This window comes from Perognathus longimembris, chromosome 15 (genome assembly GCF_023159225.1).
Source record: "Perognathus longimembris pacificus isolate PPM17 chromosome 15, ASM2315922v1, whole genome shotgun sequence".
NCBI lineage: Eukaryota > Metazoa > Chordata > Mammalia > Rodentia > Heteromyidae > Perognathus > Perognathus longimembris.
Genome location: NC_063175.1, coordinates 28,120,086 through 28,146,911, shown reverse-complemented (window position 1 = coordinate 28,146,911; position 26,826 = coordinate 28,120,086). Strand labels below are relative to the sequence as shown.

At 38.1% G+C, this 26,826-nt stretch overlaps 1 protein-coding gene across 1 annotated transcript in view; it reads left to right on the top strand.

Annotated features, from left to right (window-relative positions):
* Klhl14 (kelch like family member 14) overlaps positions 1 to 26,537 on the top strand; it is a 102,517-nt gene extending 75,980 nt beyond the window's left edge. Inside the window, exons 4-9 of the mRNA XM_048363149.1 lie at positions 4,701 to 4,790; positions 12,448 to 12,526; positions 20,206 to 20,396; positions 20,476 to 20,634; positions 23,272 to 23,429; positions 25,527 to 26,537. Of these exons, the coding sequence (XP_048219106.1) occupies positions 4,701 to 4,790; positions 12,448 to 12,526; positions 20,206 to 20,396; positions 20,476 to 20,634; positions 23,272 to 23,429; positions 25,527 to 25,667 (818 nt within the window). The 3' untranslated portion in view covers positions 25,668 to 26,537. The remainder of the gene's footprint in view (positions 1 to 4,700; positions 4,791 to 12,447; positions 12,527 to 20,205; positions 20,397 to 20,475; positions 20,635 to 23,271; positions 23,430 to 25,526) is intronic.
* The last annotated feature ends 289 nt before the right edge of the window (positions 26,538 to 26,826 follow it).

The following is a 26,826-nucleotide window of genomic DNA, read 5'->3' as shown; positions in this document are numbered from 1 at the left end:
ATTCATCCCCTCAGTTTACCTGGATTTTATTTGTACTTTTTAAAATTTGTACTATTGTTACTTTTAAACACTTGAAGTCAAGTAATAAGGGTGCTAGATTGAAATTATAATTTATGTGCCTCAAACATTTGTTTTATTATAATACAGTATCTCACAACAATAAAGTGATCTTAAGATGTTTTGTACCATTTTTCATATGTAGGACATTTGAAATAATCAAACAGAACATCCGTATTGTATCATGTAAATCCTATTGCCATATGTAGGTGAAATTGCTTTCTTTTTTTGTTAATTTATTTATTGTCAAAGTGATGTTTCATATGTAAGGCAGTAAGTGCGTTTCTTATCAAACTTGTTACCTCCTCCCTTAATTTTCTCCCACCTTCCTTCCTCCCACCCACTCTAGGTTGTACAATTGGTTTACAGCATATTGTCTTCTAAGTATTGTTGTTGCATTGGTTCACCTTTTACCATTTGTCTCTACATTTTGATGTTCCCCTTCCCTTCCCTAGTTTTGATAAGCATATATACAATACCCAGGGTACTGAAATCAATAACAGTGACATCAGGGGTAAAATCATGGGGAAGAAAGACACAAAAAAAAGGCATACTTTCACATGGTATGTTCAAAATAACAACAACGATAAAGCACTTCTTTCCATAACTTAGAGTTCATTACCCTTAGCATCATCTCATGTGTTCATATGTACGTAGCTATTGAGCTATTGTGACCTTCTGCTAGGATTATCCTAGATGTGTGTGTGTGTGTGTGTGTGTGTGTGTGTGTGTGTGTGTGTGTGTGTGTGTGTGTGCATGCCATGCACTGGTCCTGGGGCTTGAACATAGGGCCTGAGCTTTTTCACTCAAGGCTAGTGCTCTACCACTACAGTGACAACTCCACTTATGGCTTTTTTGGTAGTTAATTGGAGACAAAAATCTCTCATGGACTTTCCTGCTCAGGCTGGCTTTGAGCCATAATCCTCAGGTCTCAGCCTCCTGAGTAGGTAGGATTACAGGTGTGTGTATGAGTCACCAGTGCCCGGCTTTGTCAGACATTTTACTGTACTGGTAGAGGGCAGGGAAAAAGTCATTGTAGACTGATATTTATATGACCTTAAAATTATGAGAAAACAATAGAAGTCAATTGTACAAGAGATTCTGCCCCTCACAATTGCTACCATGTATTTTGTCTGTGATAATTAGTCATTCTGCAGAGGAGACACTCTGACTGACCTTCTCCAACTTCCTGCTTTCTTAATTAAAAATATTATGTCTAATTTTTTAATTCGAATTTAAAGTACTCAGATGCAGGATTGAAACAAACTGATTCTAATTTAGAGATTTATTGAAAGGGTTCCCTGAGATGACCAAACCTTTCTCTTTTTAAATTTTCTGGCATTTTCCCCCTTTCCTTCTAGCACTACTAGTTTGGGTAATAAAGTTGAGAATTCTCACAAAGAGCCTTATAAACATGTGTTATTATCTGATTTGAAAGTGCCTCTCTCCGACTCTCTCTGAGTAAAGTGACCTTTTTAAATGGAGGGAAGTGGCTTTAGATGACAGACATGATAAATGCGGTCATGTTCACTCAATAAAATAAGGCCCAGTGCATTTGAGGATAAATCAGTGAAATGTACAGCCCCACCTGTCTGTCTCCATCATTCATTTCCACTGTCACTTTCACAGTGGCTGATGGATCACAGTTGCTGTAAAATTAGACAGCCTTTAATCTCATTTCATCCTGATTAGCTTCTCTTTCCCCTTTCCCTCTAACTCACTGACTGACACGCTAAAAACTCACAGTGGGCTGTATGTGACTGCGTAGTACGACCCTCCTTCCCCACCTGCATGTGAGGCCAAGGCAGGGGTCCAGCTCCCAAGAAGCCTGCAAAGAAGCAGGGTGTGTTCGGTGTTATTTAAAAGGGAATCAATAAGTACAGGAACCAATGCTGTTTTAAACAGATTGTTGGCTGCTGCTCACTGCACTATTCATTTTGCTTTCCTTTAGGTTTAATCAGAAGTCAGAGAAATGACTGCTTTTACAAAAAAATCAAACTGTTGGAATACAGTGTTATTTTTCTCCTGTAATAAATTAGGGCCTGTGTTACATTCAAAATAATTGCACAGAGGTTTTATTGTACTTTACACAAATATTCATAGCAATAACTCAGAAAACACAATTCAGGAATGAGAATATGGAAATATTCAACCAGGAAATACAGCATACAATATTTCTAAATGAAAGTAAAAATATGCAAATAAATGACCAACTATAACTTGAAGTCCTTTATATTAGGACTTCAAAGACTTGTTTTTCTCTTATTTTGAGGAGTTCAATAAGTAACTTAGTGCAATCATTTCATTTGTTTGCATAAAGCATAACAATAGGGGTAATCAAATGAGAAAGAGGCTTAAAAATAAATCATGTATTATTTCCTTCATTTAATTTCTGTTTGCCTGGGTGGGAGCAAATGAAAAGCAAGAACAAAACACAAATGTTGTTATATTTTCAGAAACTGTGTTTGATTATGTAGCTGGTTAGCTTGTGGTGAAAGAGAACAAAATCGCAATTTTAAATTATTTTCAGGTATTTATGCATTAAACTGACCAAGTGTATAAAATAAGCACAAGTGGATTGTGGTTGCTAGTCCCTATTCTTGCAATACATCTCATGAAATTAACTCTCACAGGGAAAAATTAATACTGTACACACATTTTCACTGGTTGATAAACTACCATAAGCAGGCTATTGATAAAGTAACATGAAGATACCTAGTTTTTTATTTCTGTGTGTGTGTGTGTGTGTGTGTGTGTGTGTGTGTGTGTGTGTTGGTACTAGGCTTGAACTCAGAGTCTGGGCACTGTTCCTTAGGTCCCACTGTTCCTCAAGACTGGTGCTCTACCATTTGAGGCATCACTCCATTTCCAGATTTTTAATGGCTAATTGGAGATAGTTTCACCAGCTTTTCTTCCTGGGCTAGCTTTGAACTGCAGTCCTCAAACCTCTTCCGCTTGAGTAGCTAGGACAACAGGTTTCAGCCACCACTGTCCAGCTACTTTTGTTTTTGGTGGTTTGGAAACAGCATTATAATTCATAAAATAACAAATTATTTTTTTAAAAACTTCAAGACATATTCAGCCTTAGTTATGTAATAAACTCTGAATAATGAAGCCCTCAGAATTTAAGCAGCCAAAAGCATTTTCGAAAAAGATAAACTGAGGACTATGGACATTCCTGAAATGTGTTGATCTAATTAATGGACTCTGCAAACCATAATTTCAGAAAAAGAGGAAAATTCTTACTTAACGTTAATTAATTAATCAGAACTCATAGACTTATGATACAAAAACTAAATGATCTGATTTGCTATTTTAGAAATACTCTGAGTTATCAATCTCTGTCATGCCAGTTTCTTAGTACTTTTTATGTACATATCGTAGCTAGTATAAGTGATTTCTGAGAAAAATAAAAGATAATAAGAATGAAATTGAAATGAGTGATATATATCACCACAAATAAGTTGGGCATGAGCTGTCCTCCCCACCTCCTTTCTCTGCATTGGCAAAAGAGCACAGAATAAGAGTTGGCCGGGACTCATATTGATTTCCCACTGCACTGGTTTCTTAAGTGCTCTGTTGATCCGTGTCAAGCAATAAGTTCCCCGCCTGAACATGCACATCACCTCCCCATTTGTCCTCACCTAGATTTAAGGTGCCCATATGATGAGCTCAACAAGGACATCATTTCTCCTACTGGTGTCCCTGGGTGGCCCACACCTCTGCATGTAGCATGATCACTAACACTGCATGTGTACATTTACATTCACTCTAGGAGATTAAAATGGCAGAGATGACTGGCACTGCACTGCACCAAATGTGACAGTCGTGTCCACGCTGTACATTGTCACTCCCCAAAGGAGATGCAAACGACAGTAAATACAGAGAAAACTGCCTTTAGTGGGTTTCCAAGTCATGTCCCCTCCACACAGCCACCACCACATTTGGGCAAGGACACTGCAAGAAACACGGAGAATCAGTTTTTGTGGTGTTCCTGACAGCTTTCATCTTTGTGACAGAAGAGCTCCTATGCAGATAGAAAATATGTGATGGTGCTGCTAATGGCACGGAAATTAAGCATATACATCTTGAGAAGGCATTAAATCAGCAGGACCTTAATTTAAAAACTTAAAACTGTATGGAAATTCAGCTTGCTCATTGCTGTGGAATAGAAAGCTACGAACCACTCTGAGTCAGTTTGTGGAAAGATTGCCAGCAAACCAAGTTGGGCAGAGCCTGTTAATGGCTCCAAGTATATTCAAGAGTTATTTCTTTCAGCTACTTCCAGCCTTGGTCGTTTGGGAGTGTCAGTAGCTGTTTTAGAATGTCATTCCTATCATCAGGCAGGTGAGGAGAACTTAAGAATGGAAAGCAGCATGGCAGGTTGTTCTTGACTAATTTGTGGAATAACATTATGTAAAACGAATCAGAAGAGGTTGGGATTGAAACTGCTGGGAACACACGGCTGAACAGTGGATGGGGACCAGAGGATTTGGGGGTAGCCACTCTACTGCCTTTGCCGTCTTCTTCTGCTGATTGAGTTTCACATTTTATACACCTCGGTGAAGCAAATAGCTGGTGTGCTGAGGTATCAAGTGCTAAGATGGAAATTTTATGCATCTTTTTCTCCCCTTCAATTCCAGTTATGCCATACAACAGTGCCCACCACTGCGTTGTAGAAGTAGAAAACTTCTTGTTCGTGTTGGGTGGAGAGGACCAATGGAATCCAAATGGTAACTATTAAGCAAGCTTCTATTAATCAGCTTCGTGTGACCATCATGAGATACTTGAGGCAACTAATTTTAATGAGAAAATATGTATTTAGCTCACAGTTTTTTAAATTATTAATAATTTTTAGTATATATCAGGTGTATATGGGGCTTTCAGTGTGATATTTCAATAGATGTGTACAATGTACCTTGAGCAAGATCACTACCTCTTTTAACCTCTCTCATACCTGACCCCCATTTTCAAGCAGCGTTTAGTGGGTTTCTTCTTTGTTAATTTAATTTTATTATCAAGGTGATGTACAGAGGGGCTACAATTACATATGTAAGGTAATGAATACATTTTTGTTAAACATTGTTACCCACTGCCTTGTTTTTCTCCCACTTTCCCTCCCCTCCAATCCCCTCCAACTTGTAACGTTCATTTCCTACATATATATTGTCTTGTGAGTATCACTGTTGCGTTGGTTCACCCTTTATCCTTTGTCTCACCATTTTGTTGTTCCCTTTCCAATCCCCAAATCAGATAAACATCTATACAAGACACAGGGTACCAAATCAAATACAGTGATAACAGGGGACAAATCAAAGGGGGGGGGGAATAAAGGAAAAAAAATAACTTCGCACAGTCTGTTTAAAAACAACAACAACAACAAAGGAAAACCTCTTGTTTCCATATCTTGGCTGTTTAAAAACAACAACAACAACAAAGGAAAACCTCTTGTTTCCATATCTTGGGGTTCATTTTGATTAGCATTTTTGGAAGAAAAAAGCATGAACATGCATTATTTTAGTTCTGGTGAGGTCATTGCATTGCATCACAACAGAAGGGCAAGTCAGAGTATTGTGCTAATTGTGATATTATGATTGGGGATGGAGAAGCAAGCAAGGAGTCCCACAGTCCCTTCTGTGGCCATCACCTCAACAAACTATGAACTTCCCCCAAATAATCCATATCTTAAAGATTTCACTACCTCCCTATAGCATCACCCTGGGAACCAAGCCTTCAGTACATGGTCCTTTATGGACACTCATTCAAACCATGTAAGCACTGAAAAAAGTATGCTGTACTAAAGGACACTGTGATTTTGTAATTACTGTTGAAAATAGGTTTCTGTGCAACAAAGACAGATGGAGTAGTTAGGAAGTTGGGCTGACAATGAAAGGGAGAGTCAATGGTGGAACCCACTGAGGACTTACATTGTGAGCATTCATTCCCTGCCTCTCTGGGAATTTGGCTTCACAGGGATCCCCAGGCCCCTCCCCTTCCCCATCCCCCAAGGAAAGCCACAAGCATCAGAACAAACTTCCCAGAGGAAGGTGATCAGCTGCAGCTGTTAAGAATCCCCTCACCCTCCTCACCACTTCCCTCCCATTTTGTCAACACAATAGTGCAATTGTAATAAGGAAGCATTATCCCAGTCATGCCATCCACAGCTCTAGGTGATGCTATTTTGCTAACCATATGACTAAAGTCCATGCCAGTCATTGTACCTTTTGTAAGTGCTTCTTCCATAGGTGTATCCATCACCTTCCTCATTGCTATGATTGCTTTATAAATGTACACAAAGAAAAATTAAACCTTTTGACTGTCACTTCCTTCGCCAAACACAAGGCATTATGCCTTGCAGAATACGCAAAATTATCAAGTTATTTGTGGCAAGTGTGCACAAGAAGGCCAAGATGCGGTTGTAGCCTTCTGTGTAACAGAAATCATTATGACTGAGAAACCATAAAACAGCTTGCAGGTACACATTTTTACTCTAAAACCTCAGAACATCCAGCTGAAATTACATATACTGCATCTATTTTATTGTGAATGCTCTCTTTCAGCATCTGCATCAAGGCAAATTATGGATAAAAACAGCAACATCTGTTCATTCTAGAAAGTCTTAAAGGAAAACAACCCAGACCGCCCACCAAAAACATTTCTTTTAAGAAAGAGGGAGAGATTCTTTCTCAAGACTAACAGTTTTGTTACATCTCATATTCCAGTATGGAAAGGAGACCCTTTGTCCTGTGAGAAACAGATTTGGAATAGGAGTGGGAATGATATTTAACAACCCTTCCCTAGCTTACCTTTGTAAGGCAATCTACTGTAAACCTCTCCCTATCCCTTTTTCTATTTAACTTTTCCTTCCTTAGAGTTGTACAGAGTGTTTGTACATAAACAGTGACTTTGGACTTATCTAAGCTAAGAATTTGCTCAACATTCTTTTGGAGAAACAGATTAAAACTAAAACACGATGAGAAAAATGTAGGGTAGTCCTATTTCAGACTACAGAGTTCTCTCTTTACACCCAGAGATGGAAAAGGCCTCGGTTAACATCATGGTCTCAGTACCACAACTCATAGTGATTTTTTAAAATATATATTTTACTATCATTAAGTAGTTATACAAAGGAGTTACTCATTCAACAAATCAGTTCATGAATACAATGCATCTTGATTTGAGTCACCCCCTACATCATTCTATCCCCTTCTCTCTCAGTCCTCCCACCTCAGCTTCTTGAGTACTACATTTAAAGGAGTATGCCACTGCACCCTGCAGTTTCCTTATTTATTTATCTATCTGCTTATTCACAGTTCTGGGGACCACACTTTGTGTTTGGCTTATGATAGGCAAGACTCTGCCAATGAACCACATCCCCAGTCTAAGTCTTGTCTTAATCAGCAACTCATAAAATCTGATCCCTAGATTTAAGCTTAAAAATAAAACCTGCAGCTGCTTACTATTCGACTTTGAATGAAATGCAACATTATAAGTTGCAACACAAATTCATTGAACACAAATATAATTTAACTCACTGATGATCTTGATTATCAGACCAAGATTTGTAGTCAGGAAATACACTAAGTAGTAAAGACATTTCCCCCTCTGGTCTTCCTTCCATACCACTAGAAAATCATCTTTCTTACTTTCATCTTCCCAGGCCTCCATCTCTTTCCCTCTTTTACACTAGTCTCCCGTTTGGAAAGTCTGTCATCTCACATTAATGTCAAGCTAGGTCCTGCTGAGTACTTTATCCAAGTCTTAGCCGCTAAAATAATAACCAGAAATGAACGTTGCTAGCTTCTCCCAATACTGCTCAGCATATGAAGGCATTCTCTGCTTCACTGTGGATATTTTCTTTCAAATGGAAATTCTAAGCCAAATTTTATAGAGAGAAACATTCTTATACAGGGTGGAGTAGATAGGTTCTACATTTTCATAGACATTAATAATCTTCAGATGCATTGGGGAATTAACTTTGGAAGTTGGGTATTAAGAGTATTTTTCTTTTTTTTTTTTTGGCCAGTCCTGGGGCTTGGACTCAGGGCCTGAGCACTGTCCCTGGCTTCTTTTTGCTCAAGGCTAGCATTCTGCCACTTGAGCCACAGCGCCACTTCTGGCCATTTTCTGTATATGTGGTGCTGGGGAATCGAACCCAGGGCCTCATGTATATGAGGCAGGCACTCTTGCCACTAGGCCATATCCCCAGCCAAGAGTATTTTTTCTTATAGGAACATTATCACAAGTTCCACCAAAACTCACTTGTAAACACAAACCCTGTCTAGACATAATCCTTTCTTGAGTTGTATCCTTCTTGGAAATTCGAATGTCTGGATCATCCATACCTCTTGGCTCTCACATCTCTGTTTACATCATCAGGTGACACTCAGCTTAACTGCCAGCCCAGTCATCAGCTTTCCAACATGACAGAAATTCCTCATCTGATATTACCAAAATCCCAACAATCGTTTATCTCTTCATGGAACCATTTCTTTTCAGCTTCCTTTCTACTCAAAACCAGAATATCTTCTGTGAATATTATTACCTGGCCACTCTTTTTCTGCACATTTGGGTTGCTTATTTCCCCCCTCTGTACTTTACAGTACTGGAGGCAGGCAGCTCTTCTCCATTCTCCTCAATTGCTATTCCTAAAGCCTCAGGTGCTTTTACAGGGTATCTTCAGATTACTCCCCATGCTGCCCTGCCCCTTCATGGAGTATTACCCAATTTTCCTAGTAATGCTGCCTTCTTCACTCTCCCATGTTATTTCTTCACTATCTATCACTCCCTTGCATTCATAGTTGCCCCTCAACTGTGCTGAAATCCTTGCCATCACTCTAGTGAATACACCTGACATCTTTGTGTATCTCTTTATGTTTACTTCTGTTCTACATGCCTAGTATTATCAGTCCTGGTTAAACTCAACTCTCTTTCACATCTCCCTTGCTTGCAAACAACTAAATACAGAGAAGAAAACCACATGGTCACACCAGCTATTAGCCAGCACCGCTATGTTTCTATGGTTATTACAGCTGGCTGTGCCAAGACAACTATTTAACATTTCTCTCTCCTCACATACTTCCTCCTCCTAAATCCCCACTGTCAATGGCCATGCTTCTTAGTGTAATAAGACTAAACACAATGAGAAGACAAATTCTTCATCTTGCTATCTTCAAATGGATTCACTTCTTTCTCTTGCTAGCTCTATCAGTCAGATTCCATCTCTCTGACAGAATACCTGTGACAATCAGTTTTCATGAGCAAAGTTACATTTTGGCTCATTGCTTCTGAGGTGTAGGTCCTCACTTGCATGACTGTTAATTTTAGGCCTACAGTGAGGCAGAACATCATGAATGGAAGAAAACATTGGAGTAAAACTGTTTACTTCATGGTAGACAAGAAAGACAGTGAAGAAGGGAAATGGGACAGAGATATACCCTTCAATGGTGTGGCCCCAGTGACCCACTTCCTCCAACTATCCCCCAACTTGTGTGTGTGTGTGTGTGTGTGTGTGTGTGTGTGTGTGTGTGTGTGTGTGTGTAGTCCTGGGACTTGAACTTAAGGTCTGGTTGCTGTCTCTGAGATTCTTTTTCTCAAAGCTTTTCTCTCTACCACTTCAGCCACAGCACTACTTCCAGCTTTTCAGAGTAGATTATTGGAGATAAGAGTCTCAAAGACTTTCCTGACCCAGCTGCCTTGAAACAGCAATCCTCTGATCTCAGCCTCCTGAGTAGCTAGGAGTAGCAAGGATTACAGACATAAACCACCAGTGCCCAGCAATTCCCCAACTCTTAATAGAACACTCAGCTCTGAACTCATTATGAAACAATCACCTCTCAATAGTGCCACCATCTGGTGACTAAGTCTTCAATATATGAGTCTTTAGGGGAAAATTCAGATTCACTCTACCACCATATATCCCATTTTTCTCCTGTTACTACTTCTGCACCAGTCTAGTCTATCCCTCAGTTCCTCTTGTTTGCTCAATATCCTATAGGTCTATCAAGCTTAAATATCAAGCAGAGCTCAAAATTTCTCCTAGCCTTCTTCTATTTGGTTTTACTCAATCCAGTAAATTTTATGATCTGCCTTCCAATTATTAGGCTATAAAAGCTGACTGCCATCCTTAATATCTCACTTGTTCTTATACCATTATCTAATCCCTCTAGTAGTTGTATTTGTGTATACTGATATGATAGATTTCAGACCTGACCATAAGTCACTGCCCACACTTCATTCCAACTGTCCTCATCTCTTTCCTTGAACATTGCAATGGCTTCCTGCAGTCTTCCTGCTTGCACTGAAGTCCTTTTATACACTCTCTTTCACCTCATACAGCAGCCAGGCTGATAAATTGGATTAGATTCTTCACTTGCCCAGAATCTTCATTGGCTTTCTGCTGTTCATTCTTAAAGCAAAAGTACAAAATTCTACACTGGTTGATAGGAAACACTGTGTTCTGGACCTAGACCTTCCTGATTTCCTCCCATTCCCCCAACATTCTTGCAGCTTCTGCACTCATCACCAACCCACTGATGTTATGCTTGTCTACCCACTGCCTGCAAGGCTTTCAGTGCTTATAGTTTACATCTATAAGCATGGTGGAAGCAGGTGACCATCTTCTTTAACTGGCCTTTCCTCTGTCTATCCTGGCTTTATTGTTCGGTATAATATTCATCTTGATTTAAATTTTATTAGCTGGGTACTGATGGCTCATACCTGTAATCCTAGCTAACCAGGAGTCTGAGATCCAAAGGTTGAGGTCTGAAGCCATCATAGGCAGGGAAACCCTTGAAACTCTTATCCCCAGATAACCACCAAAAAATAAAAAAATAAAAATTTGGAAGAGGAGCTGTGGCTCAAATGGTTAGAGCATGGACCTTGAGTACAAAAGCTTAGAGACAGAACACAGGCCCTGAGTTCTAGCTCCAGGACCGAGGATCATAGAGGAAGGCTTATTTATTCACACCAACAGAAACCATAACTTTCTCTTACCTTACTATTTTCCCGGACTCTAAAACACGGAAGTCACAGAGTAGGTACTCATATACATTTTTGCAATGAATGATTGGGTTATATGTGCATTCCTGCTTGAGTGTGCACACATTTGCATATACATAAGTGCAAATGCGTATGTACACATATATGTGTACTCCCACACCTCTATCTGTTAATTCCTGTGTGAAGTCCAACACACACACACACACACACACACACACACACACACACACACCATGCTTGGTTACTAGTATACAACCAAAGGCAGCCTTTTAAAGTTAAGGCCCCAGGTGCTTAAGATGATTGCCATCTCTGGAACTACACAGAAAATGTAATACCCTCCTTTGCTTCCATTTCTTGCTTTAATGTCAATATGTATGCAAAATAAGATTAATGCCTTGGAGGCATTAATGTGCTTCTTAGGCTCAACAAAGAGGATAAGCTGGGTAAGCAGCTCGGAAGACTCGTGCTCTTCTCAGCAACATACAGACAGCAGAGCACCTGTGCTTCATGCACACAGAACATCCAGGACATACATGGTGCAAAACCGATCATAGCGATTAGGATCATTTCCATGCGGAATAAAAGCCTGCCACAGCAGAGTTCTTTATGGATCAAATAATGGGGGTGCTGAACCAGTCAGGATTCAGGACAGAGGCATACAGGAAATATTTTCACTTTCTTCTCAGTTTTCTGTGAACTTTACTTCTCTCAAAAGTAAATAAGTAATCTAGGCACTGGTGGTTCACACCTGTGACCCTAACTACTTAGGAGACTGAGACCCAAGGATTCTGGTTCCAAACCAGCCTAGGCAAGAAAATCTATGAGACACATATCTCCAATTTTCTTAAGACAGAAAAAAAAAAGGCCAGAAGTGGAGCTGTGATAGAGTATTTGTCTTGAGAAAAAAGCTCAGGGACAGCACCCAGGCCTTGACTTCAAGCTCCAGGACTGGCACAAAGATACATAGATAGGTACATAGATCGAGTCCTTTAAAAAAAAAAAAAGGACTTTAACCAGAGATATCATACAAAGCATCTCTAGAACTGATAGTTTATAGACAATAGCTTCTTGTTTTTAAAACATAAAAATACCCAAACTGACCAAAAGATGACATTAATGTCATGACAAAAACAAGTTAATTAAGAAAACTTCCTTTCAATATAGTTGATTTTTATCCTAACTCATTCAACAAACAAAAGGAAAGAGAAGGACAACAGTTGAGGGGTTGCATTCATTCCTCTGACCTATAGTTCTCACTCTTTCTTAATTTTTCTCCATGATTCATCTGTTCACTAGATCTGAAAAGAGTGAGACCTTAGTTTCAAAATAGATAAATGTGAAAATCAACAAAAAAATCAGGTTTTAAGTGTCTTTAATGTATTTTTACAGGAAAGCACAGTACAAATTTTGTCAGCCGATATGATCCCCGCTTTAATAGCTGGATTCAACTTCCACCCATGCAAGAAAGGTAAGTGTTTGTTTGTAGTGTCTGAATATTTGGGGTTGCACTATGGAATCATGGGTACCTGATGATCCATGATTAAAAGTGCTACACAGAGTCAAGCAAAGACATCTGAGGCAAAATAAGAAACTTGGCATGGCCAATATAGATTACCTGCCTTGCTAACGCAATAGAGAAAAATTATTGAATAAGTTAACCTACATAGAAAAAAAATCTGTCTTATCTTCTTCTGTTACATTGATTGATTGGTATATTGTGAACTCAGCTGTAGGTTTTTACTTATTTTACAACTCTTCTTAGCAATTGTTTTCCCATCTTTAAGTAGTTATACCTAAGAGTTTCAATTCTACATGTCAGTTTATGAGTACAGTATATCATAATATCATCCCTTCCATCATTCTTCCTCATCTCTTCTAACTGCCCCTCCAAGCTCTTAAGTGTCCTGATTTCAGTTTCACTTACATACATTGGATATACGATGGTTTTTCCCAGCCTTCCTCTCTCGATTTTCTTCCCTCTCTTGTCTCGCCTCCAACACACATTCAAGCTTCCTAGTATTCATTTTGTCAAATTGTAAGTTTGTTTTTCGTAAGAGCTACACCATTGACTTTTCCCTTCCATGCACAATACTCTGGTCAATTTGTTTATGTATATCTGAATATGACTGTATATCTTTTCACAGATGTTTATAGTGTAGATCTTTTATGTATGAGAGAAAACATGTATCCTTTGTCTTTCTAAGCCTGACTTACTTCCATTAACATAATTTTCTTGAAATTCATCCATTTCCCTGCAAATGACATATTTATCCTGACATATAAGTGAAATTGTGTGTATATATGTATATACGTACACACATATACATATATATAAATATATATGCCACATTTTCTTGATTCACTCATCCATTATAGGCATCTGAATTGTTTCCATAACCTGGCTATGATGAATAGTACAGCAACTAACATAGTTTTGCAACTGACTTTATTGAATCCTGACTTACACTCTTTGGATAAATGCCCATGCTTGGTACTACTGGATTATAGAGTGGTTCTATATTTAGTTTTCTGAAGAATCTCCAAGCTATCTTCCATAGTGGTTGCAATATTTTACATTCCCACCAACATTATAATAGTGTTCCCCTCTCCCTCTATTCCTACCAGTTGTCTGTATTCTTGATGATGGGGCCATTCTTATTTGAGTGAGAATGAAATGTCAGTGCTCTTTGATTTTTATTTCCCTTATGACCAGAGGTATCAAGCTTCTGAGCAGTTTTTAAAATCCCAAAAGTCAAAATAAAAAAACAAAATTTTCACAATGAAATGCATTTAAATGAAGAAATTTCTTTAAACTTTGAATTATTTAATGTCAAGTTTAATGTACAATATTAAAGCTTCACGTTCAAATATTTGATGTATAAACATATTTAAACTTAGTATTTCAATCGTACATTTTAAATTTCATTAATGCAAATCATATACATTTGACTTACCAAGTGTCTTTAAGAACAGATCATTTATTAGATTTAAACACAATAGTGTTTTTTTTAAGTGTCATCTGCTTTTTTTTTTTTTTTGCCATGTTTACTCCTCTGAATACTCCTAGCTAAGAAATGCTAAGATGGCTAGTATATTTACATACATATATATTTTGTCTTTCCTGCCTGTTATGAAGTAATGATATTATGCTTTTATATGTACATGGGAGATTTTGAATACTTGGTTCTTTTAAAATAGTATACAGACTCTTGAGAAAACTCTCCAAAATTATAGTGACAATTAACTGCAAGCTATTTCCTCTTCTCCAATAAGTTAAGAAGCAATTCAGCAGTATTCTGTTTATTTCCTATCCTTCATACCCAATCTCCTTAAGATCTCTTTTCACATTCAAGTAGATTATAAGAAGATCTACTTACTTATCAATTTCCAAGTTAAACTGAATTTTCAGAAAGTACCATATATTGCAAAGTCCCTACATCTAGACAGTATAAATCTGTGTTCTAAAGAAACTCAATATCTATTCCATGCAAACATATACTACCACTCTTTGAAGAGATTACAGAGGATGAGAAATGACACATGAAGGATCACAGACAATTTGGGGGATGCCTACTTGCAACGTACCTCAAGAAATAATCCTAATCAATTAACAAACATCTTGACAAACTTCATGAACCAGAGCTTCCTGACAACTTTCTCCAGAGTACCTTGTTTCTCTCTTCAGGGGTTACTGTTTCTCTCTTCCTGGAAGTGCTATTGTCACTGCATCCCTTTGTTCTTAATCAACACCATTCAAAAAAGTTATATTTAGAGAAACTCTATCAATCCATGTTTGAAATGTCATGTCATCACCACGGTCTCTTTTGCTGGGGGCCGAGCACTACGATAATTAACCTTCACGCCTTGGGCTAGGGAGGCATAACTCACGTCGCGGTCAATTATCTCACTGTAGAGCCCCTAAGGATGGGAAGTATTGCTGCAAAACCTAATTAGTAATTTTTTTAAATGTGTATTGTTTACTTGATAGTCTATAATGACTTCCTCTGAGGCACGATGGCCTATCATGGCAGGGTCCAACTTAGCCAATTTTTAGCAGCTCATTGACCTGACGAAAAGACCTGCCATGGTCTGTCGACGCCCGGCAGCCACCGTTGACAGGATGGACTGTTGAACGTTTCTTTCCAAGTCATTATGGTATATCATGTCAGGTCCCTAGTAAAAGAAGTTTTTTTGATTTTTTTTTTTTTTAGATTTAGAACAATCAACTCGATAGACCAAATAAAGAGCTCCTTACAGAACGGAGTGGGAAACGGCAGCTCTCACACATGCCCCGTCAATCTTTAGCTCCATCTCTCCTATGGGTTTGGTTGACCCAGTCAGCAGCAATCCATAACTTCAACTGAAATGCTTCTGTCACTGCCAGGCATCCATTCAAAACAGCAAGGACCATCAGTGGCTTAATTGGTAGTGATACTAGACGAAGCAAAGGCCTAAAATAGATGAGATGCTCTTCAGATCAGAAATGTTTGCTGAAACAGTTAATTAATTTTACAATACGTAGATCACGCATCAAACCAGAAGTCCTCCACCTACCTCTTCCATTAACTGAAGGAACAGAAAGACATTGTAAGGTACCTCCAGGGGAACTGATGGACACAGAACTGGCTGGACAGATTTCCAGGAGAGCTTACCTAATTAGAGCTCCAAAGAGGTATAATAAAACTGCTGAGTAACCTTCCTGTTCACGGTGAATGGGCACACAGCCTCTAGGCTTAGCTAACTGAACCAGCTCACAACTGGACACCTATCTACAAGCTCAGAATTTACTGGCAAATGACCGAATGAAAATATAACTTTAAGTGTAATGCTGATATGGGTTTTTTTTTCCCTTAGATTTAGGATTTGAATCTGCAGTAGGAACAGGCCAAATGGAAAACTTGGATCATTAGACATGCTCTCATAATGCTAATGTTTCCATAAAATAGATGCTCTAAGTATTATTTTATGGAGGGTTTTTTTTAACATCCTAGCTAGAACAAGATGGGGGGGGAACCTAAATAACAATTTGGAGAGTAACAACAAAGTCTGTGTTTTACAGAGTAAGTGAAAGACTAGGAGTTAATATATCATAAATGTTTCCAGATTTAAATATTATGCTTCTGTCTTACAAAACCACATGGAAGATATAATAAGTATTCTGTTTTTAAAAATCTGTAATTTTTTAACCTATTGGTGAAATTAGCTGCTTAAACAGGGCTAAGGTAATAGTAAGTCATCTGCTTTAGGATCAAAACTGGCCATCTTCATTGTCAGAAAGGATCTGTAAAGATCTGTAAATGAATCAGGATTTACAGTATATCTGTAAAAGCTATTTGTTAGTCTCCATATCTAACTTATCTCAGAAATTCTGAATATTGCTTCCAACAGTAAGGGCAAGGAGAGAGGGAGGAAGAAGTGAACAATTTGAACTACAGTGTAATCACACTGAGGAATCTTTAGTAATCTGGAATTAAATTTTCCAATGAAAATAAAGTAGGCTAGCCCAAGAATATCCCTCATCTGGGGAGGAAGAGAAGGAACACTCCCCAAAGGGACTAGATATGGTAGAATTTAACCTCGATCACATGTTCACAGCTGCTGACAGACCATTATCAACCTGCCTTTCCTAGAATGTATGTCAGGAACTCTTACTTTGGGTATGCAATGGAATAAGTCAAAGTCTTCATTACTAGAATTTCTGCATACAGATGCACTTTCCATCAGGAAGTGAAACCTACTGATTCTTTCTCATTCAGATCCTAACAGTGACACTGTGTGGATAAAGCCAGGAGTACACTGGATCATCACTTAACACTGGCTAAGAAAGAGAACCATTATCTGACAGACTGACTCACTGAAACAGGGAAGAAGAAACAGATCAGAAAAGTGAGCAAATCAGAATTAGACTAGATCAAAAGAGTTCACACTACCAAAAGAGATCTTTCTCATAATATTTCCAATCTAAACTCAGTTTTCATACTTGGCCACGACTAATTGGCATCTTCTAAATTAATGCTTCATACTCACCTTCTCCATCTAACAAGCCATAGTCTTAATTATTTGCAGAAGATCCATTAGTGAAATCAGTTCATTTATTCTTTCAGAGACCCCAAAAACCTATAGAATCATATGGAACAATTATACTGATCTATCCTGTTTTACTCTACATGAAATAGGTGTTAAAAGACAGGGTTTTATGCATATAACTCATTCTTTACCCTCTCAAAATAAAATGTTACAAACCTTTTAAATAATATTTCAATAATTTCAATATATTATATTCAAGGAAATCTGGGTAGAGAAATAGAAGATGTCAGTGATTTATCTGTACATCTCTCATTTTGCTGTCTTTATACTTAATTTCATATTTAGATGAGATTTTATTACCCTATATCAAAAAATCCCAGTTCTTTTAAAGACCAGAAACCCTTTTATAGTGTGGTAAGTATCTGTGAGACATCACCCCCAAAATGAACATATACAAAAGCATATCTATATGATTTTATTATTATTTCAGAGTTTCATAAACCTTTCAGAAGACATGGACCAAGGCTACTGATGCTTACTTTCTGAAATGTGACTCATTTTCCCTTTTTATCTTCCTATTTGTCTTCATTGCTAACCTTCCAAATAACCTGTAGCACACACTTTTTTCCAGAATCATGAATAAAATATAGAAAGAAAAACAAAGATAGACAAAATATTACTCTACAACTGCCATGGATAGTTATTAGGACAATTCTAAGACTATCAAAAAAACCTGAACATTTCACTGGTTTTCTTTTTCCATCACTATAACAAAATACCTAAGATAACTAAATTGAGGGTAGAAGGATTTATTTTGGCTCATGATCAGTTGAACCTATGTTCCTGAGCTTAGGGTAGAAGGATATGAGAAAGGAAAACTTCTCACCTTATGTCAACCAGAAAGGAGAGAAAGATGAGGAAGAGTCCAGACATGACATATGTTTGTCAAAAGCATGCTCCAAGTTACACTTCTTCCAACTAGACCCTACCTCTTAACTGCCCATTACCTAGAATTCATCAACAAATTCATCTATTGAAGTTACAGCCCTCATAATCTAATCACCTATCAAGAATACAATGAGCTGGGTACCAAACAGGAGGCCAGTGGTGGGGTGAGGGGGGGTGCACTTCATGCCCAAATCATCACAACGAACATTTACAACAAATACCATACTTGCAGAATACTAAATTATCTAAACAAACATTACAGAACCTGATCACTAGTTAAGTATTGCAAGTTGAGCATCTCTCATCTGAAACTTGGTGGACCCAACACTCTAAGAGGAAAATCCTATATCTCAGGTGATGAGACAGAGCTAAAATACAAGATTCCTAAAGTCTAGCATTAGCTTGCTTTATAGGCTAAGGGTATAAAGAAATATATTTCCCGTTTAGTTCATGAAACATGGATATCATCCTCAAGGTATCTTGATATATATAGAAAAATATTCTTAATATCAAATAGTCATTCTTTGTTCAGAAGAGTTTAGGTTGCAATAGCCAATTTTATCCAGGTAATCTCAACTGACAGCTCTTGAGAATGGACCAAATGCTGGACACAATGACAAGCCCTTGCACATGTTCACAAATATCCTGTGGGCAATGTAGCATTACTATCCTCACGTTACTGATGAGCAATCTGAGGCTGAAAGAGGTGAAGTGACATATGGGAGGCTACACGCCTATTAAATCATGTAGCCAGGTCACCTCACTCCAGAAATCAGTTAATCAGGATGCTATCTACTGCCTCCACATGTTTTAGCACTTGGTAAACACAACCTAGTCAAAAGTACAGACTTACCTGATAGAAACTTTCGGTACTCTTCACCTCAAAATTAACACTTCACAAGAAACTTGGCATTGATTTTTACAGACACTATTTAATTCCTCTGACATATATTGTGTCCTTGAAAAGCTTGATACTTATCATTGTACTTATCTAATATTGAACCACATGCGATCCTCATGAAATATGTTTTTCCACTAGCATCAATGGAAAACAGAAGCAAAATGTTGAAGACTTGCTCCAACTTTCAGCCAGTCATTATAACTCCACATATTTCAGTCTGCTTTAATCTTTATTCTCCCTCACTCCGCACACCTTATTATTTACAAGCCTCACATCTTCTTTCTTTAGCATAGTTTTTGCACTATTCCTTATTATTTCTTCTACTAAAATTCTAAATTCAGGTCCTCAACACTTTGTTCCAAAATTATGATCTACCTCAGGATCAGTCACTGTCTTTAAAAAAAACTTCAAAAATATCAATGCCAAAAATCAATACCACAAGTGACAGATACAATTTCTGTAATTGGTTATAGAAGAGCAGAATTTAAGCATCATATGAAGTTCACAAAAGTTATTCTACTTGCAATACTACCATGGGGGGGGGAGAAAAAATGATAATTGAAGAAAAATTTTGATGATGTAGTTCTCTTATAAATTGGGAACAATGACCCTTGAAGGACCATAAAGAAAGTGAATGTCAAGATAATTTATTATTGCTACATTATCTACCTCATTTTTCACTGTGTCTTACTGAGCTGTGATAGCCTTACAAGGTAGCAAATATCCAAACATTAAGGAACATTTTAACAGTGAATAAAAAGCAAGAACAAGACAGCTGAAACAAGTAGTTGGTAAATTTATCCTCTACTATTACCCTCACATCAAAAATATTCACCAGGGGGCTGGGGATATAGCCTAGTGGCAAGAGTGCCTGCCTCGGATACACGAGGCCCTAGGTTCGATTCCCCAGCACCACATATACAGAAAACGGCCAGAAGCGGCGCTGTGGCTCAAGTGGCAGAGTGCTAGCCTTGAGCGGGAAGAAGCCAGGGACAGTGCTCAGGCCCTGAGTCCAAGGCCCACGACTGGCCAAAAAAAAAAAAAAAAAAAAAAAAAAAAAAAAAAAATATTCACCAGAATGGGGGCAATGGAGAGGACCACTAAGTAGTGTCTTGGGTTTGAAAGAAAGGTGTGTGAAGCTGAAAGGTTTGGGGCACTTTCTAAAGCAGGATGTTCCTCCTTCCCCAGCCTAAGTAGTCCTTATCCTATTTCAAAAGTACTATTTCACAGCTCCTTTTATGATTTACTGCGGGTGATTGTTTTCATTGTAGAAGAGCCAGTTTCTATGCATGTCGGTTGGACAAGCATTTATACGTTATCGGTGGACGGAATGAAACGGGCTACTTGTCCAGCGTGGAGTGTTACAACTTGGACACAAATGAATGGCGCTATGTGTCCTCTTTGCCTCAGCCCCTGGCAGCTCACGCAGGAGCAGTGCACAATGGGAAGATATACATTTCAGGCAAGTCACTCCTCCACTTTCTGTTACCAAGTTGAGTTCTGAGGCTCTTGCTTGACTTGTGCATGTGTATCATTCACAGGGGGTGTACACAATGGAGAATATGTCCCATGGCTATATTGCTATGACCCTGTTATGGATGTCTGGGCTCGAAAACAAGATATGAACACGAAACGTGCCATCCACACTTTGGCTGTAATGAATGATCGCTTGTATGCAATTGGAGGAAACCATTTAAAAGGTCTTTTTCTTCTTCTAATCACAATAACATTTGCATCTCATGTTTCTTGCTGAGGGGCTTTCTCGTTAGATAATCATAGTTAACCAAGTAAAAAACATGTTGACCAAATATAATCTACTCTGTGTAAATTAGCAGTACCCTTAAGCAAGCGTTGATTCTGCCTCTTCTGCAGAGAGGATTATTTTTAGGTTACCATACACACTAAAGAAATGAATAATGATGTCTACAGAAAACAAAAAAAGGAAGCATTAATAACGGAAAAGCACAAACAATTTGCTGTCACAATGAATCTAGTGAAATAAATTATTCCTTATCATCAAAGTTGTAGTAATGAATTTTTTTCTGGAAAATTGTCTTTGCAATAATCATAAAGATTTTTACTCACAACTGCACAAAGACACCATGCACTTTTCTTAAATAGTTAGCAGAATTTTGTATCTAAATTAGAATTATTTCTTCTAAGTGCTGAATATCCAGCCACCTATGATTCTCATATACAACTGCTTTTATAATACTGTACACAAAATTTAGACAACAGCATTTTCAGAACCATATTTTGACTCCTTTATTTCTCTATATATTATACAACATATGTATATAGCTGCAATTGTTTCTACTTAATGTGCATATTTACAATTTTATGGGCAGTATAGTGTTGAATTTCGTAAGAAAGCTGTGTTAGCTGTGATATTGAGAAATAAAATGTTTTTTACCTATTTGAGGCCTCAGTTTTCTTATGTGAAAAACTGAAAAACTGGTAGGTTACTTAAAATAATCTCATGTCGGGGCTGAGAATATGGCCTAGTGGCAAGAGTGCTTGACTCATATACATAAGCCCTGGGTTTGATTCCTCAACACCACATATACAGAGAATGGCCAGAAGTGGCGCTGTGGCTCAAGTGGCAGAGTGCTAGCCTTGAGCAAAGAGAAGCCAGGGACAGTGCTCAGGCCCTAAGTCCAAGGCCCAGGACTGGCAAAAATAATAATAATAATCATCATCATCATCATCATCATCTCATGTCTGAAAGACATGCAAATATTCAAAGCACACATTTAACTAAAGAAAAAAGTTATTTTGTTTGTTTAGTGACAATGAGGTTCCCACTAGAACTATTTTACCCCCTACCTTAAAGGCAGGGGTCTAGAAAAATCCACAAGCCTGAGTATTGTTCTCAGCAATTTGCTTATTGCACTAACCACTTTATCACAAGTGGAGGGTGGCACATGCCTCTAATCCCAGCACACAGAAGGCTGAAGTAGGAGGGTGTAGAGTTTGAGATAACCTGAGCTATATAGAAAGATCCAGCTCAATTTTTTTTAATGGAGAGGAGAAGAGAAGGAGTCGAGGAGAAGAGAGGGAAGAAGGGAGGGAGGGAGAGAGGGAGGGGAGAGGAGACAGAGGGAAGGATGGAAGAAAGGAAAAGAGTAAGGGAAAGAAAGAAGAGGGAAGAAAGAATCAGTGTGAGCGAGAGGGAAGGAGGGAGAGAGAGAAGGGAGAGGAGAAAGAGGGAAGGATGGAAGAAAAGGAAAGAGAAAGGGAAAGAAAGAGTGAAAGGAGGGGAGGGAGGGAAAGAGGGAAGGGAGAGGAGAAAGAATGAAGGAGAGGAGGGGAGGAGAGGAGAGGAGAGGAAAGGAGAGGAGAGGAGAGGAGAGGAGAGGAGAGGAGAGGAGAGGAGAGGAGAGGAGAGGAGAGGAGAGGAGAGGAGAGGAGAGGAGAGGAGAGGAGAGGAGAGGAGGTCCCTTGGTAGAAGTGTACTTAGTCCCCTGCTCTAAACTTTGGTCCTTAGGACATATTGGAATCCATTGACATTATCAGTGTTGTTTATAAACATAGTCTGATTTTTAACAGTTTAAAAGATGTTGAATAATAAGTTTTAACTGAAATACTTTGAGATTTTTAAGTATTCATTTAAGAAAAGCAGTATGCATTAGTCTGTATGAGTGTAAACACTAAACCCTGTTCACCTGGGTTCAAAACTCAGTTCATCTACTTAACCTGCGTGTGATTTACTCCAGTCACTGACTTTCTGTTTCCTCACCTATAAAGTGATAACAGTAGTACCAGCTATTTCCTACAAGTCTTTGGAAAACAAAACAACATAAAGCACTCTTAAAAAATGTGTTCACTGGGGCTGGTAATATGGCCTAGTGGCAAGAGTGCTTGCCTCGCATACATGAAGCCCTGAGTTCGATTCCCCAGCACCACATATATAGAAAACGGCCAGAAGTGGCGCTGTGGCTCAAGTGGCAGAGTGCTAGCCTTGAGCAAAAAGAAGCCAGGGACAGTGCTCAGGCCCTAAGTCTAAGCCCAGGACTGGCAAAAAAAAAAAAAAAAAAAGTGTTCACTATTGTTATCTTAAACCATTAAAAAATAAGCCTTTTCTAAACCAGGTTTAAAATAAGCTCTGCCTCCAAATAATCGGCCTTTCCTAGTGACATCTGCTCAGGCACTATTCTTGCTTTAATGAATCCAAATGCCCAGAGTACTGTGTGTGGTTTCTTCATGTCTTTCTGATGTGTCTCCCAGTCTCACCAGTGACCATGGAACTATGTCAAAAACAACAGTCTTCTCCATGGCTAACAGGTGTGGTCTCTGGGAGCTCTGCTTTTCATGGGTCCATTTTGCTCTGTCACTAGGCTTCTCACACCTTGATGTCATGCTTGTGGAATGTTATGACCCAAAAGGTGACCAGTGGAATATCCTTCAAACTCCCATTTTGGAGGGTCGAAGTGGTCCTGGCTGTGCCGTGCTTGATGACAGCATTTACCTCGTGGGAGGCTACAGCTGGAGTATGGTATGTGTCCGTGTTTATCTCAGTCTCCTCCTTTGTGTGTGCATTTGCCTTTTCTGTTTATTTGCTCCCAAATGTGGTGTCATCCACACATGTACATACATACAGAAAAATGAGATTACAATGAGCCCTCATTTGCCCAATCTCCAGCATCAACATCCACCAACATTTTGTCATACTTACTTTGTTCTTAAAAATTTTGTCTGTGTAATGTTGCCAGTTGCACAGAAATAACTTAAAACTCTCATTTGATATAGCCTCTTTTCCCATTTTAGGTATCTCTTTATCTTTTTTCTTGTATTTCTTTTGGTTTTTAGTAGAGGACTATATTTCATATCTCCAGTATCTTTTTTCCTCTAGAGAATTATAGATCTGTAGAATTTTTTAAAGTGTAGGTAACACAGTTCACACACACACACACACACACACACACACACACACACACTGGCTGAAGCAATTGAAAGCAGTTTTCAGACTTCATATTATATCATTCTAAATTTCACAGTATTTTTAAAAATTCACTTCCGTAAATAGATACTCATTTCTTCACACCCACCAAAAATAACAGTAATTCTCTTATTTCCATTTCATATTCAAATTTTCTCTCTTAGAGAAAAAAAGAGGTCATTTTCAGATCAACATGCACTAATGCACATTCCCATAAGGATATTAGACTCACTCCTGTTTGATTATGTCCTATAGATCTCTTGCAATCTAGAACATTACCTGTGCCCTTTTATTTCCAAGCCATTAACTTGACAAAAACACGGTCAGATACCATATGGAATAGCCTATATTGGAATTGGCTAATGATTTCCTATGCTATCGTGGACAATAGTTGCTCATCTCCAATTAGAAATAGGAATTAACTCTGTCTAAACTTTATACAATTTCACTTTCTTCTCATCCACTTCTTTTTTCTTCTCTTCTTTTATCCTTGTCTTTTTGGCCAATGTCTTTTTGAGGAAATGATTTTGTAGTTCAAATTACATCACATGAGGAGACATAGAAGGTCTAATAATCTATAAAAAAAGACCAGGTTTCTTATTTATCTGGGTTAATTTTACATTATCTATTTGGAGTTTGGATTATATTAGTTTTGAAAGGGGTGGGATGTGGTCAAGGGGAGGGGGTAGACAAATGAAGAGAAAGGGAGAATGCAATCAAAATTTAATTTTTATCCTATAAAATTAAGAGAAGTTAGGGAAAGGGGGGGTTGAGAAGAATGGGTGGGAATGTTGGAAGGGGTAGCATCACTCAAGATGCATTGTTCTCATAAACCACTTTTGTCAAGTGGCAACTACTGTGTAACAACTACTTAAAGTAGTGAAAAATATATTTTAAATGATATTAGATTTATTTTTCATTAAATAAGACAGGCATAAGGTTTAAGGGAGATTTGGGGAGTTAACTATATAGAAACAAGTATAAATTGATGTATGTAACTATTTGCTCATGTTCACCATGAAAATTGTTAGCTATTAAATGATTTGTGGGTTGGTTGGGTGATGTATTTGCTGTCTTTGATTTTTTTAAGCTGTTTTGTTTGGAGAAAGAAAATTTTATACAAGCACTAGCCCCTCAAGTTGACAAAAGAAACAAAATTAAAATCATTGTTTATTTCTCATGTGACCTCTTGAAAATAAATAAATCAATATGTGATGAAGTTGGAAAGCCTTTATTCCCATTCCACTTTAAACTTGTTTACAGTTCTAGCTCTGGTTTTCCACAGTAACAACAACAAAAGAACTGGGAGAATAATCTAAAATCCATCTATTTAAATTTGTCTTTGTTTCTTTTAGATGGATAACTTCCAGTTTGGGTCAATTATTTTAAACTATCTTTTGAGCATCTAGGATGTTCTAATTATTTATTTGTTATTGGAAGTCATCAAACAAAAAGATTTCGATATGTCAATTTCAAAATTTCCCTTGGATTAAGTCAGTTTAAAGACCACTGCCTTCATCTGGAACTTTTATTTTTTTATTTTTTAGCAAGAACAGAGAATAGATCTTTACTTTCCAAAGAAAGTGTGATAAATCACATTGCCAGTGACCTTCCCGGAACATCCTTTCTTATTACTCTGCTCTGCTGTTACAGGGAGCCTATAAGTCATCAACAATATGCTACTGTCCCGAGAAAGGAAGCTGGACAGAACTTGAAGGAGATGTAGCCGAACCCTTGGCAGGTCCTGCCTGTGCAACAGTTATCCTACCTGCCTGTGTACCCTACAACAAATAACACAAGGAACCCCTGGAATGAACAGTATCACGGCCTGGGAAGCAGTGACAGGTGATGTTGCTGTTCTAGAGGAACCGTGCATTTTCATGGTACAACTGCCAAAACTTACCTTTGGTTTCTGATGACTTACAAATAACTACAAAAAGAAAGAGACCTGTCCTTGAGGAGATACGGTGTCTGTAACTCAGATCACACCAACTTCCTGTGGTGACAGACTCCTCGCTTCTGATGGGTTTTACCTTGTCCCAGCTTTACAGAAACTCCTCATCCAGATGGATCTTCACTTTCAAAAGGAGGAAGACAAAATACAGAAGACTAACCCCAGAGAGACTTAAGATCAGTATTGTGCATTGTAGTCTACCTGCATGTGATTGATGTTGAAGTTTGGGGGATACTGTGTATAGGAATGATTCAAATTTTGACCCACCAAAATATACTGCATTCCAGCAATTGCCACTTAAATTCTGTATTCTTCACCTTTGGCTTCCTCACAAACACTAAAGACAATATATTAATTGTTGAAAGTCATATTAAAGATTTTTTTTGTTTCGATATAATCTTATTTGATATACCTTCTGTGTTTACAGCATCTCATGGGTCAGAGAAGAATAAATTGCTAAGTCTTGTAGCAATTGCTTTTTGCCCTATAGATAATTCTAAGCAAGCCTGAATCCTAACTTTTGCGTCCTCAGTTATGTCTGAAAAATTCAAACGCAATACATTCCTCGGTTCACAGGAACTTAGGTTTTCTCATTTTTTTTTTTTTTGCAGCATTTAAGTACTGATGATACTTCTCTGCCTTAAAAGACAGGACTGACCAACTCAGTTGGAATATTTCAGAAAATCTGGTGCATACCCAGCCCAAACTTAACCATAATGAAAATGGAAAGATTACTTTCAAGATTTTAGCAAAGAAAAAAATAATTACTTTTAAGTACAATCCCAGATGCCACTCTGTTCCTAAAACTATATAACTTTGCAAAGTTGTAAAGCACCTAACAAATCATTTCTCCTCTTCCTGACCATTGGCTAGCTCTAGACATGGACTTAACCTTTGTTATTTCCCAGATCATCCCATTTGATTCAATATCACCAGAAAAGCCTGAAATTAGTTAAATGAGCAATTGCTACATGTCTTCAAGGAGCATGAGGAATTTAG